At 39.1% G+C, this 20,072-nt stretch overlaps 1 protein-coding gene across 1 annotated transcript in view; it reads left to right on the forward strand.

Annotated features, from left to right (window-relative positions):
• Positions 1-19,016, forward strand: part of vax2 (ventral anterior homeobox 2) — a 39,898-nt gene extending 20,882 nt beyond the window's left edge. The window contains exon 3 of the mRNA XM_041269568.1: positions 18,564-19,016. Within this exon, the coding sequence (XP_041125502.1) occupies positions 18,564-19,016 (453 nt within the window). The remainder of the gene's footprint in view (positions 1-18,563) is intronic.
• The last annotated feature ends 1,056 nt before the right edge of the window (positions 19,017-20,072 follow it).

The following is a 20,072-nucleotide window of genomic DNA, read 5'->3' on the forward strand; positions in this document are numbered from 1 at the left end:
CTCCTATAACCTTTCTGACATAATACCTTTCTTTCCCAACCAAACATAACATTGCTTCTTTTTTAAACCCAAGATTGTGGTTTAACCTTTCTTAAATCAACCTGTGATAACCACTTTACATTCATTTCTTAACTCTGTAATTTTACTTTTGAACATATTACATTATCGCCACACTTTGTTTACCACCCAGTTGGTTTATGTTGTCTTTTCACACTTTATTGCTTTTGTTTGTTTTATTTTAACAATTCACACAACCTTTACCCAGATGGAGTGTGCTCTCTTTACACCCACGGCCCCACAACTGCCCAAGTTTGATCTGGAATGTACACTCCATCACAATATATATATATATATATATATATATATATATATATATATATATATATATATATATATATATATATATATATATATACATACACACACACATTATATAATTTACCCCATTGCATCTGTTTTTTATATTTGTTTTGCATATGAAGTCAAACCGCTGTAACAGAAATTCTTGAAAAATTGACAAAATAGGCATATTTGTGATTGCTTAATAGTCCACACACAATTAATTTAAAATAACACATAGGAACACATAGCCACAAATGGTATAATGCAGTAGACTTTTTAGAAGTTTTTTATGATGGCTAATTAAAGCACAAAATGGTCCAACATTTTCACACAAGTGCCTTTTGTTTCTATTCCATTGATTACTGACCGAAAATTGAAATTCTCACAGACAAATATTTTCATGCAGATAGGTATATAAAGGACATACAGTACATGACAGATATTGTATATATGCATATCATTGTTAATTGTTAAAACATAAATGGACCATAGTCACATTAAAGGACATTAAAATCTGTAAGAGCACATGTATGCAAATAAAGTTACAAAATGAAATCCCAGCATGGAAAACTAACAACCATGTTTATGGTATATTTTGCCAAAAATGTAAAAACATAAAATATGTAAGATAGACAAGCACAGCAATATATACAACATATAGAACCATCTATCTAACCTAAGAAATAAAAAAAGTAAATTAACCAGTAGGTCAACTCTACAAAGAATTAGCATAGCATAAATTACCTAAAATAAGTAAATAGACTCAATGCCATGATGCCTGAAGGTTTAAATAGAAAGGAACAGTAGATCGTTACACCATCAGCTATGAAGTAAATGACATTACAAACACATTCGTGGATTTAAATAGAAATTAATTAGTGTAGTTACCATGGCATCAAAACCTATAAGTACCGCCACTGTTTGTTTTCAAACACACTTTCCCTTGACAAAGGTATGTTAAACATGCCGGAACTTTGGGAAGTTGGCTCTTTTGAGCAAAAAGAACATTTAATTGCAGTGTAGGCTATATGATCTTGACACTAGTCAATGAAACGTGACATTAACCCACAGTAAATAACCATATAGGCAGGCTGAACGTGCGACTGCAGGTCATCTCTCCCAGAGGTGATCCATTTATTAAATCCTTCCTGTCCCTGGAGGACAGAGCAGGGTGCCTGTTTATTATTCATTTCCAAGATGTGAATAAACAGTTCAGCTGACACATTTAAGTCAACAGGATCAAAATAGATTCTCTTGGTGGAAGAATTACATAGCAGCTGCTCAGATGGAGTCACTCATGGAGGGATTTGGATCAATGCATACAGGGTACGTGCCCAAACGCCACCCAACATGAGGCACAACCCCCAGTCCATTCTTACACTGGCATCTGGAATGCAGAGCTGAACAGGACATTTTCAAACAATTTTCCTCATGTTGCTCCATGTAGAATGTAGAGGGAAAAAAATAATAAAGGCACATTTGTACATAAAGTTATCGACCAACACTGTAAAACTAATTGGTTAAGATTTAAACGATAGCTAAATATGTGGAGAACTGTGCAATCTCATTTTAGTTGTTTAAGAAAATACTTTAGACACACAAAAAACGCTGGAGTATGGCATAGAAACATTACAGTACATAGTACGTACTAAAATGTGCTTGACCTTAACCCCTAATTGGACACAAGGAATTTAGCAGTTGTTTAACGGGTAGGCCTATCTTCTTAAAATAAATTTGAGTGTGACCCAAGTATCACAAGGAAACTCCAATCTGTTAGTACGTTTTAAACCATGTTCGTCCAGCTCTAGAGCCAGCTTCCCAATGTTTTGGTTAGTTTAACACACCTTTGTTAAGGGAGAGTGTCGTTGAAAACAAACAGAAAAAGGAATTGTAGGCTTTTGATGCTATAGTAACTACACTCACTTTTTTTCTATTTAAATCTACGAATGTGTTTGTGATGTAATTTACTGCATAGTTAATGATGTAACGATCTACTATTCCTTTCTATTTAAACATTCATGGAATTGAGTTTGTTTATCATTTGCATATGTTGGAAAGTTGGCACTGCTGAGCAAAAACATAAAGTGTATGTGTGTGTGTGTGTGTGTCTATATATATATATATCTATGTAAGGTATAAACCACGACCAGCCATGCGGTTCCCATGACATATACCACGCCTGGGGTGGTGATAAGGCCAGAGGCGTTAGCCACCCCTATATATACGCATGGTCTTGTAATGCTGCTTATCCAATCAGAGGTGGTTAATTTTCCAAGGCGTGGTAAATATAATGGGAACCGCACGGCCCAGCATGGTTTATATTATGATGGAGTGTATGTTCCCTACCTATAAGTTCAGGCAGTAGTCCCTGGGCATAGCAGTAGGTACTCCATCTTTAATAAGGCAGGGTTCACCTGAAGAAGTATGGGCAAAATGGCAACCACCTCAATTGGTAATTGGAATCAGCTGCACCTGAATCCAGTCTGTATAAAACTGAGGTTTTTAGTTTGCTAGGACAAAGAAGAAAGGAGGGGGTAAGAGCAAATGCGGCTACAAAAAATAATATTGTAAGTAAATTGGAAGTGCCTTAAGGTGAGACAGTGAGTTTAGGACCCGAAATAGGGGTTAGGTTTGTTTTTGGGTTTTGTTTTGGTTTATGCAGTTAAAGTGACAGAACCGTTGTCTATTGTTGTAAATATTGTAAATAAAAGTGTGCTACAGCATTTAACAGTAATGTGAGCCACCAAAGTGATTTCTAAATGCAAGACAAGCCACCTACTACAAGAGCAGTTGAACCTCTATAAGAGTCAGGTGGATCAAGACAAAACCACACAGGCAACACAGATTGAGAAACTCTCCCAACGCCTGGAAACCCAGGGAATGCCATGGATCTGAGTTAGTAGATTGCTATAGAAAACGACTGGCACAGATGACGTCGAGGAAAGGACAGTGGAAAGGGAAAAAGTGCCCAGAGAGCAATGGTCTGGCATCCTGGTTCCTTTATTGTCAGGTGATGCCCAGAAACCCTTCTTTGACCTGGAACCTGAGGCAGCCTGCCAGTATACTGTCCTCAAGGCTGAGATTCTGGTGTGCTAGGTGGTCACCTCAACAACTAGGGCACAAAGGTTCCATACCTGGCCATATCATGAAGGCAAAGCACCCCGGTCACTGTTATTTTACCTCATTCATCCGACTTGGAAATGGGTGTTGCCTGAATAGTTCTGCCCGCATTGTGGAGGTCCTGGTTGTGGACCGTTTTCGAAGGGCCCTCCCCCAGTTATTAGAGAATGGGTTGGGAAAGCTGATCCTGCAAACAGCGATGAAGTAATCAACCTTGTGGAGAGACCCCTAAACCTTAAGGCACAGACAGTACAAGTAAGACTATTCTAGGCAAGGAAGTGTTGAAGAGAGGTCATGGACCCTGAAGAGACTGTGGGTTAAGGGAAAAAATAAACCTGGAGAGAATACAAAGGTCAGTCCGCAGAGGTCTGAAGTAGTCTCCCAGAGGGAAATGGTTTTGGCCCCAGGAATTAATCAAATATGCAAAGGGGAAACTGATACCATGGAGAGTAATTTAGTAAGTGCTGTCACCAGTGTATTTACTTATTATCATATTGCCCCAAATTATATCATCTCACTAGTGGTAGAAGGGAAGCCATGTAGGGTTTAGACACGAGAGTGTTGTCACGTTCCATGTACTTTTTATTCTGTAACACACTCATAAACAGGGGAGACGTTTAGGAGGGTCATAAAAGTCCTCTGGGTCGACTTTGCCAATAGGTTTTAGGGCTTAGGTCGGCCAGGGTGTCCTCGGCTCATCATGCACCAGTGGCCCCTGTAGACAGGCCGGGGCCTGGAGGCTTGCCTGTAAGCTGCCCAGAGCTGCGTTGTCCTCCGACGCTGTAGAGTTGTCCTCGGGCCTGCAGAGTGAAAATAAGCATTCGGCTAATGGCACATGCTTCGGAGGACAGCGTGTGTTTGTCTCCAGAGTCAACGCAGGGGTGGTAGCGGTGAGCTGAGCCTAAAAACAAAACTGGACATTTCAAACTGGGAAAAAAACGTCAATTAAAATCAATTGCCGATTTACTAAATTTTAAATAAATTTTTATTGCCTGCATGCAGTACCTTACACTTTTCTATATTAAATGTCATTTGCCATGTGTCTGCCCAGTTCTGAATGCTGTCTAGATAATTTTGGATGACCTTTGCTGCTGCAATAGTGTTTGCCACTCCTCCTATTTTTGTGTTATCTGCAAATTTAACAAGCTTGCTTACTATACCAGAATCTAAGTCATGAATGTAGATTAGAAAGAACAGATGACCGAATATTGATCCCTGTGGTACTCCACTGGTTACCTCGCTCCATTTTGAGGTTGCTCCTCTAATCAGTACTTTCTGTTTTCTACTTATTAACCACTCTCTAATCCATGTGCATGCATTTCCTTGAATCCCTACTGCGTTCATTTTGAGAATTTATCTTTTATGCAGGACTTTATCAAAATGTTTCTGGCAATCTAAATAAACCATGTCATATGCTTTGCAATTATCTATTGTTGATGTTGCATCCTGAAAAAAATCAAGCAGGTTAGTTAGACATGCTCTCCGTTTCCTAAAACCATGCTGACTGTCTCCCAGGATACTGTTACCAGATACTGTAGGCAATCTTCCATTTTGGATCTTATTATAGTTTACATATACTAGAAGTCAGGCTTATTGGTCTGAAGTTACCTGGCTCGGTTTTGTCTCCCTTTCTGTGGATCGGTATTACGTTTGCAATTTTCCAGTCTGTCGGTACAACCCCTGTGTTAAGAGGGAATTTTCCTAGCTGGGGGGCCTAGCCCCCAGTACCCCCTCACTTTAACCATTAGATTCATATTCGGCCACAGTCACAGAACGTGTTATAGCGCCCCTATAACTCCCCTGTTTTTGCTACTTTTTGCATATGTGGGATTTAGTCACCTCTTACAACGGCCCCTTAAAATTCACAAAACAAGGGAGTGTAATGGAAATGGTGTGACCTACTATTTGTAATAATTATATTAATTAGGCAATGCTGGACCATTATTTCATAGGAAAGCACATCATTTAGTGGAAGTGGGTTAGGTAATGGGTTTTAACTGGCTTTATGAAACTAATTGCACGCTTCTTCAGCAAGCAGACAAACATACAGAATTAGACCATGTAGGGTCATTGCTTTGTTTTTGTAATTGCTTTTTTCAAATCACATTGGAAGAGTGGCACTTGGAGACAATTTATTTTTATTTTATTAATATGTTCCAGATAAAAAAAAAAAAAACTGTGTGTGTGTGTGTGTGTGTGTGTGTCTATATATATATATATATATATATATATATATATATATATATATATATATATATATATATATATATATATATATATATATATATATATGCTTGACTTTTTTTGATACATACATAGATGGACCTCATGACATTTTTTAAAATAAACAATTTTTCCACTTGGTAAATAAATATCGTTGTTTAGGTAGAACTCAGGATACTTGTTGAGAATTGTGTCTACCCGGCAACTGAACGAAAAACAATCCCTTCCACAAACCCAAGATACGTATACCATCTTTTTCTCGATCAAATGTTTGGGTTCTATGCGTCAGACCAAGATTTAGTTTAAAAGCAGGTATTGTAGCGTCTACTAAATCACAATTATTCCATATAACAGCAATAATAATAATAATAATAATAATAATAATAATAAGAAGAAGAAGAAGAAGAAGAAGAAGAAGAAGAAGAAAAGAAGAAGAAGAAGAATTGGCACCCAGGTATTCATAATTTCTTCCTTGTGTTACCTGCGAAACATGCCAATAATTACAGTTTGAATATACATTCACTTATATTAGTATATGTACATACTACTACTACTACTACTACTACTACTAATAATAATAATAATAATAATAATAATAATAATAATAATAGAACAAACAAAAGCACCTGAGGACATACAAAATAAGCAGCCATGTTTTTTTAAAAATACATTTCACTTGCAAATCGTTTCCTGTTCTTTGCATCTGTTAGTTATTTTAATAAATGAGCCTAGTTGCAGGGTCAGTCTGGTGTGCTGCCAGAGCTGTCATGATTACTTTCGAGCCTTCCTGTATAATTTCATAAATAGATACAGAAGTACCAGAGGCCAGTGAATGACTTAATACTCTCATGTCATGCACTCCGCTGTGAGGAAGCCCACAAGGTACAAGTTAATGTACTGAAATCCGATTTATTAGCTGGAACCTTTTAGAGTTGTGACAGGCAGCTCTGAATGTACAACCATGTAATGGCGAAGCAACGATGAGGCTTGTTGCAGTAAAGCAGGGGTGTTAAACTCAGTTCCTGGAGGGCTGCACTGTCTTCTGGCTTTTGTTCCACCCGAGCTCTCAGTTACTTAATTGGTCTAATTAATTGTTTAACTGGACACATTTAACACTTCTCTTCAGGCCTCAAAATGTTTCATAGGTAGTGTACGTTGAATCAAGTGCATTTTTAAAACCAACTGTAAAAGACCTTGAAAAATATTAAATATGTCAAATTCAACAAATAATTAGATCAATTATATTAATCAGTAGTTTAAGTTGGAATGAAAACCAGAAGACCCTGCGGCCCTCGAGGACTGGAGTGTGACACCCCTGCAGTAAAGGAAGGAAAGAGGCAGTGACATAGAGTAAAGGAAGGAAACAGGCAGTGATATACAGGAACTGAAGGAAACACAGTGACATAGAGTAAAGGAAGGAAACAGACAGTGATATACAGGAACTGAAGGAAACACAGTGACATAGAGTAAAGGAAGGAAACAGGCAGTGATATACAGGAACTGAAGGAAACACAGTGACATAGAGTAAAGGAAGGAAACAGACAGTGATATACAGGAACTGAAGGAAACACAGTGACATAGACTAAAGGAAGGAAACATGCAGTGATATACAGGAACTGAAGGAAACACAGTGACATAGAGTAAAGGAAGGAAACAGACAGTGATATACAGGAACTGAAGGAAACGCAGTGACAGAGTAAAGGAAGGAAACACGCAGTGATATACAGGAACTGAAGGAAACGCAGTGACATAGAGTAAAGGAAGGAAACAGGCAGTGATATACAGGAACTGAAGGAAACGCAGTGACAGAGTAAAGGAAGGATACAGGCAGTGATATACAGGAACTGAAGGAAACGCAGTGACATAGAGTAAAGGAAGGAAACAGGCAGTGATATACAGGAACTGAAGGAAACACAGTGACATAGAGTAAAGGAAGGAAACAGGCCATGATATACAGGAACTGAAGGAAACGCATTGACATAGAGTAAAGGAAGGAAACAGGCAGTGATATACAGGAACTGAAGAAAACGCTGTGACATAGAATAATGGAAGGAAGCAGGCCATGATATACAGGAATTGAAGGAAACGTAGTGACATAGAGTAAAGGAAGGAAGCAGGCCATGATATACAGAAAACAAAGGCTACATTAGATGACAAGTGGAACCTCTCTGTGTTTACATGCATTGGGATTCCAAATGCAGTTGTCCTGCAATAGCAAGGTGCAATGGAATTCCTTCTGGATCATAAGAAGAATGTTAAAACTCTGGAGTGCATAGGGAGATTGTAGCTTATCATCTCTTATAATAACCACAGGAAAAGCATGTGTAAATGCACTGTTGTAAACTATAAAGGTGCCCCTTGCTGGTTTGCCTTGGCATCTCCCTTCCTCCCCTCCCCCACCTCAGCAGCAGACTCTCTCTCCCCCTGGGAATGGTGTTGGCTGGCACCCTGTCCTAAATCTTAATACCACCACCTTCCCATTTTATAGAGTTGATTTTCAAGGGAACCTATATTGTTATTACATGTCGTAGTGCCACTAAGTGGGTCAACAAATACAGCTTGATTATTACAGATTTAAAAAGTGTCAGTATTAGGGTTTGATCATTAAATCATTAAAACAGACCCAGTAAACCAAAATCTTGAAGTGCAATAAATTAATCTGAACTGTCATCCTTTATTGATATAAGCCATTAGAGCTGTGATGAGTGTTATCAAGTCCTTGCATATTTCAAATTTTATGTCACAGTCAACAGTAGGGGACACAAGTGGCTTTTGTTGATTAAAATCAGTCAAATGTCCAGCAGTCTCAGAGGGACCCGGTGGGTCTTTGGCAGAGAAAGAAAGCTCTTCCACCCTATGACACAAACAGTGCATTGCACAAGACATAAGTGACATAAGTGATACTGTCCTGCATGAATAAGCCCTCCTGTTCTGCCTCTGGGTGCCATGCTCCTTCCAGCTCCGCTGCCCTGCCTGGACGAGCCCTCCCATTCTGCCTTTGGGCTCCATGCTCCCTCCAGCTCCGCTGTCCTGCCTGGACGAGCCCTGCTGTTCTGCTTCTTAGTGCCGTGCTCCCTCTGGTTCCACTGCCCTGCCTGGACGAGCCCTACCATTCTGCGTCAGCATGCCATGCTCCCTCCGGCTCTGCTGTCCTGCCTGGTTGAGCCCTGCCTTTCTGCCTCTGGGTGCCATGCACCATCCATCTCCACTGCCCTGCCTGGATGAGCCCTCCCATTCTGTCTCTGGACGTTGTGCTCCCTCCGGCTCCACTCCCCTTCTTCATCCAGCGAGGCGACCCGATCCTGCTACCACTCTCTGGAGACGCTCCATTCCTTTGCCGGCATCCACTCGAGCAGTAATGGCATGCAGGCTCTGGTTATGGAATGCCGGCTCCTGGCTCCCTCTCTTCTTACTCAAAGCTTTTGTTCTATCCCACTCTAACAATGTGGCGAACCACAGTTCCCGTAGGCAGAGGTTTCTCACAGACGGAGGTCAGACGCAAACCCGAGACCTCCAGCTCTGAAGAATAATGCCGATACCGCTGTACAAAAGAGCCAGCTCTCTTACAGGAACTGCTATCAGGCTTATGTCTTCATATTTTATTGCATCACCTACCAGCCCTGACCCTTACCCCCATGCATGCTACAATATAGTAGTATTGCGAATATATAGGTCTTGTATGCTTATGTTTTAAAGTGTATATAATGCATATAAACTAAATATATACTGACTAACAGCTTGGCTATAAATATTTAAAAGAAGTACAATTTCATTCGCTGTTATATCAACTTGTAGAGTCCCCATTGGAGATAGCGCTGTCAATCATGATAATGCATCCGGGGTTTAGCTTCACAGACTGAGTTAAGGTCAGAAGCATTTAAATAAATAAATAAATAAATAAAAGTTGTAAAACATTAAATGGATAAAGTCACTATTCCCAAGAACCACAAGACATAAGTGACGTAAGGAATTCAAATTAAATTACCCACAGAGTATTATTAAACTGATGAATACCCATTAACTTACTGTTGGTGGTGGAGCCCGGTGTAACTTTTGAGTTAGCAAAAATAAACCGCGCATGCGCGAAAAATTAAAATAACTCTCCAAATACGTTATCAATTTTTCAGTTCCAAAAAAGAGCTCTCACAGTCAATGAGTACTGTTCGCCTGCCAGGTATGGTGTTTGTTACTTCAGCGCAAACAAAACCTAACTAAATTGCCAAAACTAATTTTTTCGCGATTCTGTAACTTAAGAATTACCGCATGGATTTTCTCAGCATTTAATAAACAAAATAAAAGATTTAAACAAAAACAGCACACCAAAACAGGACACTGCAGCCAAAATAAATAGGCAAACAAAAACGTACTAACAGACAAACCAGTGGATGAATGTTAAAGAAATAAATACTGTGCTGGACCTCCAGCACGACTTAGCAATTGTTATTTCTTTCTCTATTTTATTTTAATTCTCCTCTCTACACCCGTTCTCCACTCACAAACACACAACCACGAGTGAGTGAAACATGCCTGCATTTATGCAGCTGTACCAAGACTTGATTGCTAGTCAATCATTCAATTGGAATCTCAGTACAACTGCATGTGAACTAAATTAGTGCACTCCTGTGTCCAAACACTATACACTTTTTAATCTGCACGTGGAGTGATGTGCAATCCTTGTGCCTAAATACAAATATATTTTAAATCACTTGTGCTACACAGACCCCTTTATATACCTATACATCAACATTAATACTCCACATATGACACGTAACACATAAATATGCACAGGGGCGGGGCACTTTGCCACAATGCGATACAAAGTTATACTGTCTGAGGTGTAGCTATAGTGGAAACACCCTCCAGCTACACCTCGTCCAGACCGTCCAGCTCTGCTATACCTGGGGAAAAAGGGCAGTGGAAATGAAGCATAAATTCTGCCTCTTTCCATCTCTATATAAATTTAACTGAGCAATGCATTATGATGTATCATGTCCTTGGGAACTTTGGAATTTCTGTGGGTTAAATGCATATTCTATACATGATATTCATTTAGGAGATCTCTCTTGTGGGAAGACCACAGACATTTTAAAAGGTGTCTCTAGAGTAGTGAGCCAGCATTACTGAGGGCTCTTGGATTGCATTGTGTTCTGTTTGTGTGCATATGTACTGTAACAGGCAGTGTTGTGTGATGTGCTGCCGTTACGGATATCTGTCCTCTGTCAGTGAGATGCAGGCAAGCCTGGCATTTTTGCACAGAGGTTAAGACCCTCGTTTGCGGTGATCATGCCCCATATTTCTTTTTATGCTATGAGTGTATTGAAGACTATTTTTTTCATAATTCAATTGCCAGATTGTAAAGGACTTCATTAAATCAGTCGTAATGAGTAAATGGTTAAAGAAAACACAATGATTCTTCGTAGGTAACTGAAATAATCAGTTTGCAATTTAAGACATAAACATCTGCAGATTATCTGATCCGTTTGTATCTGTCTTCATTGGTTGATTATTGGTGCATTACCCACTTAGAACCATCATGCGTTCTCTATGTACAACACAACAAATCCTGGCATTTAATCAAAGGGCACTAACAGGTGTACAATGCTTACATCCTCACAGCACACAGTCCCAAACACTTGACGTCAAGATGAACAGGAAGTGTCTGTGTATCAACAATGCAAGCACATGCCACATATCCGCGGGAGCCTCCTTTGCAAATAAGTTAATCTTGTTAGCTGTCAATGAGAGTATGCATATTCCAGGAACACATATCCTTTTAAAGAACTCTTACATCTGCTGACTCAGGATTAGCAGCTTTAGTCATGAGCTTCTGTGGGAGGGCAGATCCAAACCATAGCTTTAATTAATTTATGAGTGAGCGGTGCCGTCCTGTTTGTAAAGTAATCACTTATGTAAATAGTTGCTCATTGGGTTTAGTTTGTGCTGCTGACAGATGATTCTCCTGCTATGGGTTGAAGTGGATCAACTATGCTGCAGCCCCTGGGAGTTTGTCATTTGTTGCCCATTTTAGTGTGTGTGTGTGTGTGTGTGTGTGTGTGTGTGTGTGTGTGTGTGTGTGTGTGTGTGTGTGTGGTGTGTGTGTGTGTGTGTGTGTGTGTGTGTGTGTGTGTCAGTCAGAAGCTCGATGGAATGAATCCAGTTACAGTCAGCAGGACAGGCATGTTCCTCTTGAGGCTTTCCTACTACTGGTGTTTATTGAGGAGTAAATGGGATCCACTGAATCACCCTACACAGCGTCATCCTAATTGCTATTTTCCATCTGCAGCATCATAGGATACTGTGCTATTTATAGGTGAAGTGCTTTAGACTAAGTTGGATTACTAAGTCACATCTACCAGAGCTTCAGAAAGACGCCACTAACCTTTGGCTGAACCCTTGTGGACATGTGCTTCATTAAAATAAAATAAACACACACACACACACACACACACACACACACACACACACACACACGAGGAGTAAAGCTATGTAAGGATTTAAGAAGTGAAGTTGTAAGAGGAAACCTATTAATTTATTGATCAACGAAGTAAAGTGGAAGCTGGTTGTGTAAAAGGCAAGCCTTTTTGTTTGCAGTGTTGGATTTACACTTGGAGTGAGGTATCAGAATGGGTACAGTCCCTTGAAATTACAGCTATGGCCAAAAATTTTGCATTACTTAGAAAGTTAGGATTGAGACATAATTAAAAAAAAATAAAAATAACACAAAAAAAACCCCTATATGAACATCATTTTATTTAACATCATGTAATCAAATAAACTACCAAATTATATCACAAAAGTCTACTGGAAGCTAGTAGTACACTATTATATGTTAGATTTCGAAACGTTAGATTTTTCAATTAGTCAGTTTTTCGTTAAGTATGTGGAAAACTACAAAGATTAGATTAGCACAGATCAAATAAACAATTAAGGACCACGCCAAAGCAGAACAAAATAATAAAATATCTGTGCTAAATTCCAGTCTACCTCTCTCTCTCACTCAGACTGCTGCTGTCACTCACACACAACTGCGCTCAGACATTCACTCCTATTTATCTCTTTGTATTAAACCTCGCCCTTATAGGGTGCCATGTGTAAATAAATAAATAAATAGAAAGTGTTAATATTAAAATCTGGGGAATCTTTTTCCGCAGGTTTAACATAAATATTGTATTTTTTCCCCAGATTTATAAATCTTAAATCTCTTAGCAAGATTGAACATTTAGCTCAACATTTAACTGGTCAGCTAAATAAGGAGTTTGTATGCAAATGAGGTCTGCCCGCTTTGTGCTTTACGTCACCATTCTTAGGAGGAGTGGATGAAACACTGTATCCACGATCTTCGGTCAGGGTCACATTCGGACAAACATCATGGCCGATTCCAAAACCTTACATGAAATTATCGAGCGTGCAGTTGCTGCTGTCCACCATACACCAAGGATGCTGAAACTAGGAGTGCTGGGGGTGCGATAGCACCCCCTGGCATTTCATGGCTTCCATCATATACAGGGGTTACAGTTTTGTTCAATGGCTTTCAGCACCCCCACTTAAAAAATCGTTCCAGTGCCACTGCCATACATGGGGCAGTTTTTGTCACCGGCGATATGTCGTCTGACAAAATCGACCCGTCTATGATAATAAATCGTCGCCCATCTGCGAGAAACGACAGGTCGTCAGAGAACAGAGCTCCCCTCTATTCTGGATGACAAGTCGCTCGGAATTAACCAATAAGCGCAGCTGTTGATGTCACGTGGTAAAATTGACGTTTTTTTTTTTTTTTTTTTTTTTTTTTTATTATTTTTTACAATAAGCAGAAACCCTTTTAATATTTCTCTTCATTTGTTTTGGTTATTTTCTGTCTCAGTCGTTTTCACTACACTTCTCATACACAATCGTCTTGCCAGCTCGCCTGGTCATTACAATAGTATACAGTATCTTACAGCACACACTTAAAAATAAAAATTACATTGTACGCCAATCTGCTATCATTTTCCACCGGTATATATGCTACTATAGTCCATATGCTCTGTGTGCGTGCGCGCGCACACGTAAAACCGGCAGTCCTCCTTTTGCCATTCTGTCACTTGACGACAAAAATTGTCCCGTGTATGGTGGCCTTTATACCAGCACCAACTACACGCTCGATAACACCGTGTAACAAATTATTATTATTATTTTTTGGTGGGTAGTAAGTGTTATTTCCTAATTGCTTATGCCTCAAAAGTATAGAAAATGGCTATTATTCCCCACAGACTTTGCTTTTGTGACCAGGACAGTGATATTTTGAAATTTACCTATTTTCCAGAACATTCCAGATAGATTCAGTGCTGAGTAAACTTGGAGTAACTTCTACAATTTTCTAGAACTTTCCAGTAATATAAATAGTAGTATAAATACAGGGGCCTTAAGCCCACCAGTTCAGTTTAGTTCCAGCTTCCTAAGTGGATACATATCTGCATTTTTCTGAGATGGCATCAAGAGGCTGCAATGGTGGCATTCCTGATGGGTCTCCAAGGCGGTTTTACCAAGTTTCCCTGCTATCTTTGCCTTTGGGACAGCAGGGACACCAAGGCGCAATACCACAGGCGGGACTGGCCACAGCGGACCAAGTTCTCTGTGGGGTGGAACAACGGCCCTTGCCGACATCCTACAGGGAGTTTCAGGTATAGGAACTAACGAGTAGATACTGACTATTATAATTCAAGGAGAACATGGGAGAGTACTCAGAGGAGCAAGGCGAGCGCTTCCACCAGGATATACTGGACTTTGAACGCCGCTACCAAGGACAGTATAACGAGAACATGATGGGAGACTACATCTGGGGGCTGATTCGTGAATGTGATTTACAGTATAATCGTAAATCTCGAAAAACTACTCACTTCTAAATCTTTTGTAGTCATTTTTGTATTACTTTAGTATAAATACATGTTAATTTGGATTCATATGTTGTTTTTTTTTTGACTTTATGTGAACGAAAAGACACAAATTCGCCCGTTTTCTCATTGGAAATAGTGATATTTTGAAATATCACTGTCCTGGTCACAAAAGCAAAGTTTGTGGTGAATAATAGCCATTTTCTATACTTTTGAGGCATAAACAATTAGAAAATAACACTTACTACCCAGGAACAAAAATTGTGTTACATAGTGTAATTTAATGTAATGGATTTAGTAATCGGTACTACATGACAGACTTGCACTTGGACGTATATGTACACACAGCGGGCGCGGTCCGCCCATACTAAGGGTTCTTACGGCTGATTTCGTGTTTCGCCGTCTAGACTCAAATTGCATGTGTTTAAAGCTGACCGGTCAAATTTATTAATCGATTACAATCTAGAACAATTCTTATAGAGATAAAATATAGTGGACATTTATAAATCTAGGGAAAGAATATAAGATTTAAGTTAAATCTGGGACAAAATACAAGATTTAAGTCAAATCTGGAATGCTTTTTTTTTTTTTTTTTACACAGGGAACCCCATAAGCCCTCCATCTGTCTACACCAACCCTAGGCATTCCATTCAGACCCCAAACTCCCGCCAGCATTACGCGAGTACAAACGCAGGACTGGTGAACTCGGACAGACTGGCAACCAACACGCCACCCCTGCTAGCTAGTGGCATGACAGCAAAACATTACACAATAGAGAAACATAAAAGACAAACAAACAGGAGAATCAATAAGTCCTGCAGTGATGGAAATTGGCAGTGGTTACAATATTGTAGTGTGAGCGTGCTGTAGGTTCTACCAGGATACAGTGCAGCTGGGACAGCGACAAATCTTTAATAAAGTTACAATATATAATTTTAAAGAGGGATACACTTCGCAATTGTATTAACATCAATACACAGTCACGTATTCTCGTTCTTCATTCCACATTTAAATAAGAATGTAAGGACTAGGGTGATTTAAAATATCATTTAATTGTTTCACAGCCAAACCACATAAATTAAACTGAATTTACAACTATTATTATTACAGTATACCTTTTATTTATATCACGGTCTGCTCTTACTATTATTATTACAGTATTGTTATTACAGTATACCTTTTATTTGTATCACGGTCTGCTCTTACTATTAAAATTCCCTTACTGCCTTTAATCTATGATCATTGAAATGCATTTCAATTCGTTTATGTTTGTGAAATAAAAGATATATGATAATAATAATAATAATAATAATAATAATAATAATAATAATAATAATAATAATCAGTTTAATTTGCGGTGTTTTGCAGTAAAACAACAAAATGGGCCTTTAAATCCTCCAAACCCTTACTTTCATATAGCGGAATAAAGAAAGAGAAAACATGTGTGCAGTATTTTAATAAGTGACTAGTCTTTATTAATGTTAATGCAATTACTTATAGTAATTAGTAGTAACGTATGACTATCTTGAATTTCATATTATAACTTTATAAAAAAAAAAAAAAATAATAATAAAATGTTACACCCTCGTTTGTCCATTTTCTACATTCTGCATGCACCCCAACCCCTCCCCCACCCCATTTATATACTGCAGGTGTATCTCTTTTTTTTTGTGTGTGAATAAAAAGTATTTGAGATAGAAGGGCTACAATGGGTCTGAAACGACACAAGCGCTGCATGGTCACATTTAACAGGGGGTTGGTCAGATTAAACATGATCGCTATCCTGGAGGCCCATCTGCCATTTACCATGGAGCTTTTACAATCACCAGAAAATAAGAACAAAATATTTTCCAGTCAGGTCTTGGCGCGCCCCCCCAGTTTGAAAACCTCTGTGTTAACTTAATGTTATTCAGCAGGTTTTATTCGGCTTTGTGAAGCAACATTTATTAATTCTGTAGGGTGATGCAAAACTTTTGGTCATCGCTATAGAATCTTTAGATGCCTGCAAAGCTAATGTTCGGTAATGAATGGGGTGACAGGCTGAACAGCGCTACAGAACCATTTCAGATTGAGAGCAATGCGGGTCACCACGAGGCAACAGAGAGTCAGAGAAATAAGCAGATAAGATTCCTCTCGTTGTCTGCCCCAGCTTTGAACTCTGTATCCCATTAAGGAATACTTATTTGCAATAGGCTTGTGTGTGTGGTTCTTGTTTTTTACATTCTGAAAGGTTTTTATTTTGAAACAAATGCAATGTGAAAGGTGTTGTGCATTGCAACTATGCATGATAACGTTGTAACTATGTGTAAGTACGCATGTATTTACTTAGTAGCTACTATGTAAATACACAGTAATTAAAGTAATGAAAAGTGTTACCCATCATTCTATCACTAGGCTTGTCATTTGAAGCAATTTTCTGGAAGCATGATTCGATTCTTAGAAATCCTAAGAAACAGCTAGATTGTTTATTTATTAAATTTCACGAGTTAGAAGTAAGCATGATTCATAGCAAGGCTCTCAAAGTGCATTTCCAGAGTCTTAATGGTAGACACTGGTACTGAATACAGGCACAGAGCTCCACGTTCCCAGCGTAAGGTAGTCAGCCCCATAGGCAAGTTCTGCTATCTGAATTATGGAACTACTACAATACCACCATCCACCTGGAGCAGTCATATTCAGAGCTAGTTACCAGTCCAAGTAGGTACTGCAGAATTGTACACAAATTGCAATCAACAATGTTTTTAAATACAGAAAGCCTATGAAGTAACAAGAACAGATTTGCAAGGTTTTATTTTAAGGATCTTAAAAAATCTACAATACTACCACTATTTTTTTCATTTCTCTTTTATTACATTTTATGTTGGACTGTTTTTAATTAAATGCTTAATTGTTCAGTTAGTTTTGAAGTACTTTGGGATCCTTCTGATGAAAGGCGCTTTAGAAATTTGAATTGTAATTGTGTGGCCTATATTCAACCTAGAGCATGCCTAGAGCTGTGTTCTAAATACATTTGACTTATTTAAAGTATTCAATACATATGAAACCATTTCCTTTCAGTTGACAGCTGACAGCTTTGGGATTTCACCATGGAGGTGTAGATAACTCATACCTAATGTGACTAAAAACAGTTCCTGGCCAGTTAGAACCTGCTCTCCTAATGAGCTGTGTGTGTAAGGGCTTACATGTTAAATGTAGATGTCGGCAGGGGTCATTGAAAGGTCAACCGTGAAGGGATGGGTTCAGTGTTCCCGGGCCCTGAGTTCATGTCCGGAAGACAAAGATATTATTTTGAAAGATTCAATAAATCTCTTGTAAGCTTGAGGACGTCACTGCCCAAGGATAACACTCTTAATCCTTTCATCTCTTTGCACTAGGGGTCACTTTACACTTGGTTAACACTTTTCAAAAAAATGCAAAACTGAATTTCAGTACGTTGCGCAAATTATCCAGAAAAATTAGCTAGTATGTTGTAGTAAGGAATAATATAAAACTGTGTGGAATCATTTGAAAATTTAGTACTTTTGACATTTCTAAAAATTAAACTTTGTTAATGAGTAATTGGGTAATTGTAACCTGAAGTGAAGTGCCCAATAGCAAGCTTGCATTTTTCTTTCTTTCTTTCTTTCTTTCTTTCTTTTTCTTTGAAAAAGAGGAAAATTCTTCTTTGAAAGAAAAGATAAAGGAGCAAAAAGCAAAAGAAGAAAAAGAATAAAGAAAAGGGGGGGGGCTTTCTTTATCTTTCTTTCTTTCTTTCTTTTATGTCCAGCACCAAGACCTTTCCTTCACCCCAATCCTGACCAGAGTTTCTGTGAAGTTCTCCAACTGTGCCCATTTGTGTGGCAGTGTTAAGATGGGGTTCAATGTCCACTGCGAGCATTTGATCTAGATTCAAACCTTGCCTCCAGAACTGAAAGAAATGCATTTATCAGTAATGCCTCTTAGCCATTAAACAAGCCTCCACCCTCAGAAAATCTGTGAGTTTACTAACTGTAATCTTATGTGTTCCAGGTGAAGGTGTGGTTCCAGAACCGACGCACCAAGCAGAAGAAGGACCAGGCAAAGGACTCGGACAAGAATCCTGCCTCCTCCTCTGAGTCCCTGGCCACCTGCAACATACTGCGTCTCCTGGAGCAGGGCCGTTTGCTGACTGTGCCCCCTAACTCTCTGCTCAGCCCTTCGCCCAGTACCCTGGCACACTCCACCGGCAACGGCAGCCCCAGCAGCACCTCCCTGGCAGTCAGCAGCACTCTGCCCAGTGCGGGGGGCACCTACGGGCTGTCAGTGCCCTCGTTGGGTGCGCCTACCTCCCCTCGCCTAGGTGCCCCTTCCCTCTGCCTGCCAGTCTTGGGCAGCATGCACAAATTGCCATCCGGCTATGGCTGTGGGGTGTCGGCCTTCGAACCTTACACACGGATTGAGAAAAAGGAGGCCGACTCAGGGGGCAGGAAGACCAGCTTTTAGAATCACAGTTAGTGTTAGACACCCTAATATATATATATATATATATATATATATATATATATATATATATATATATATATGCTCCTACCGTTTATTTTGGCCTGTTTAAAACCTCGAAACAAAGAGAGGAGCTTGTAATATATATATAATATATTATATATCTATTATATATATAGATCCATATATAATTTGACTGCCTACCGTTTAATTTTGGCCCTGTTGTCTCTCGAGGAGCAACACGCCCCTCCTCCTCCTCCTCCTGGCAACGTCATCCATCACCCCACTAAGAGTGGGTTTTCTCACACCTGTGTGGCCTTGGAAAGAATCTTTCAGTGTTTGAAACCTTTAATGTACAGACACGTACACAATTAATGGAAGATAAACTTGACAGTTTTAGTTCATAAGGTTTTTTTTTTTTTTTTTTTTTTTTTTTTTTATTTTTAAGATGGCTGCGTTTGTCCTCTTCTTCAGGTAGCCTGGTATAGCCATCAAAGGTCCCAGATTTAGTAGAATTGTAAGCTGTTGTTCTGGGTGGCTGAGCTTTCTCTATCCTGACCATGCTGTACTGTAACCACAGTCTTTCTCGAGGAAGAGCAGGAAGGTTTATCAATGTCTTTCCAGTCTTATCAATACAGGTGAAACATTTTTCCCTGGACTAATCCCTCTGCTGCTACTGGGAACATTGAACATTGGTCTTCAATGCCAAAGTGCTGTTTAAAAATAAAAATAAAATAATAATAATAATTCTAAAAATAAATTAATACAACTGTCAGTGTTACAAAATGTGTAACAACAAGACTTTCTTTTTAATATTATTTGATTTTATTTGTAAACCAAAAATATTTGATATTAAAACCTGCCGCCGTTACACTTTCAAATAGGAGGGCTGGGCAACAGAGGCGCTGAGCTATGATAGGTCTGACACGACACAAGATCTGTGGATGGGGATTGGTCCGATTTAACAGGGGGTTGATCAGATTAAAGGGGATCCCTGGGTAGTTGATTGGGTCAATCATTTAGGAGGCTCACAGATTCTGCCATTTACCACTGAGCTTT

Source organism: Polyodon spathula, chromosome 2 (genome assembly GCF_017654505.1).
Source record: "Polyodon spathula isolate WHYD16114869_AA chromosome 2, ASM1765450v1, whole genome shotgun sequence".
NCBI classification, from domain to species: domain Eukaryota; kingdom Metazoa; phylum Chordata; class Actinopteri; order Acipenseriformes; family Polyodontidae; genus Polyodon; species Polyodon spathula.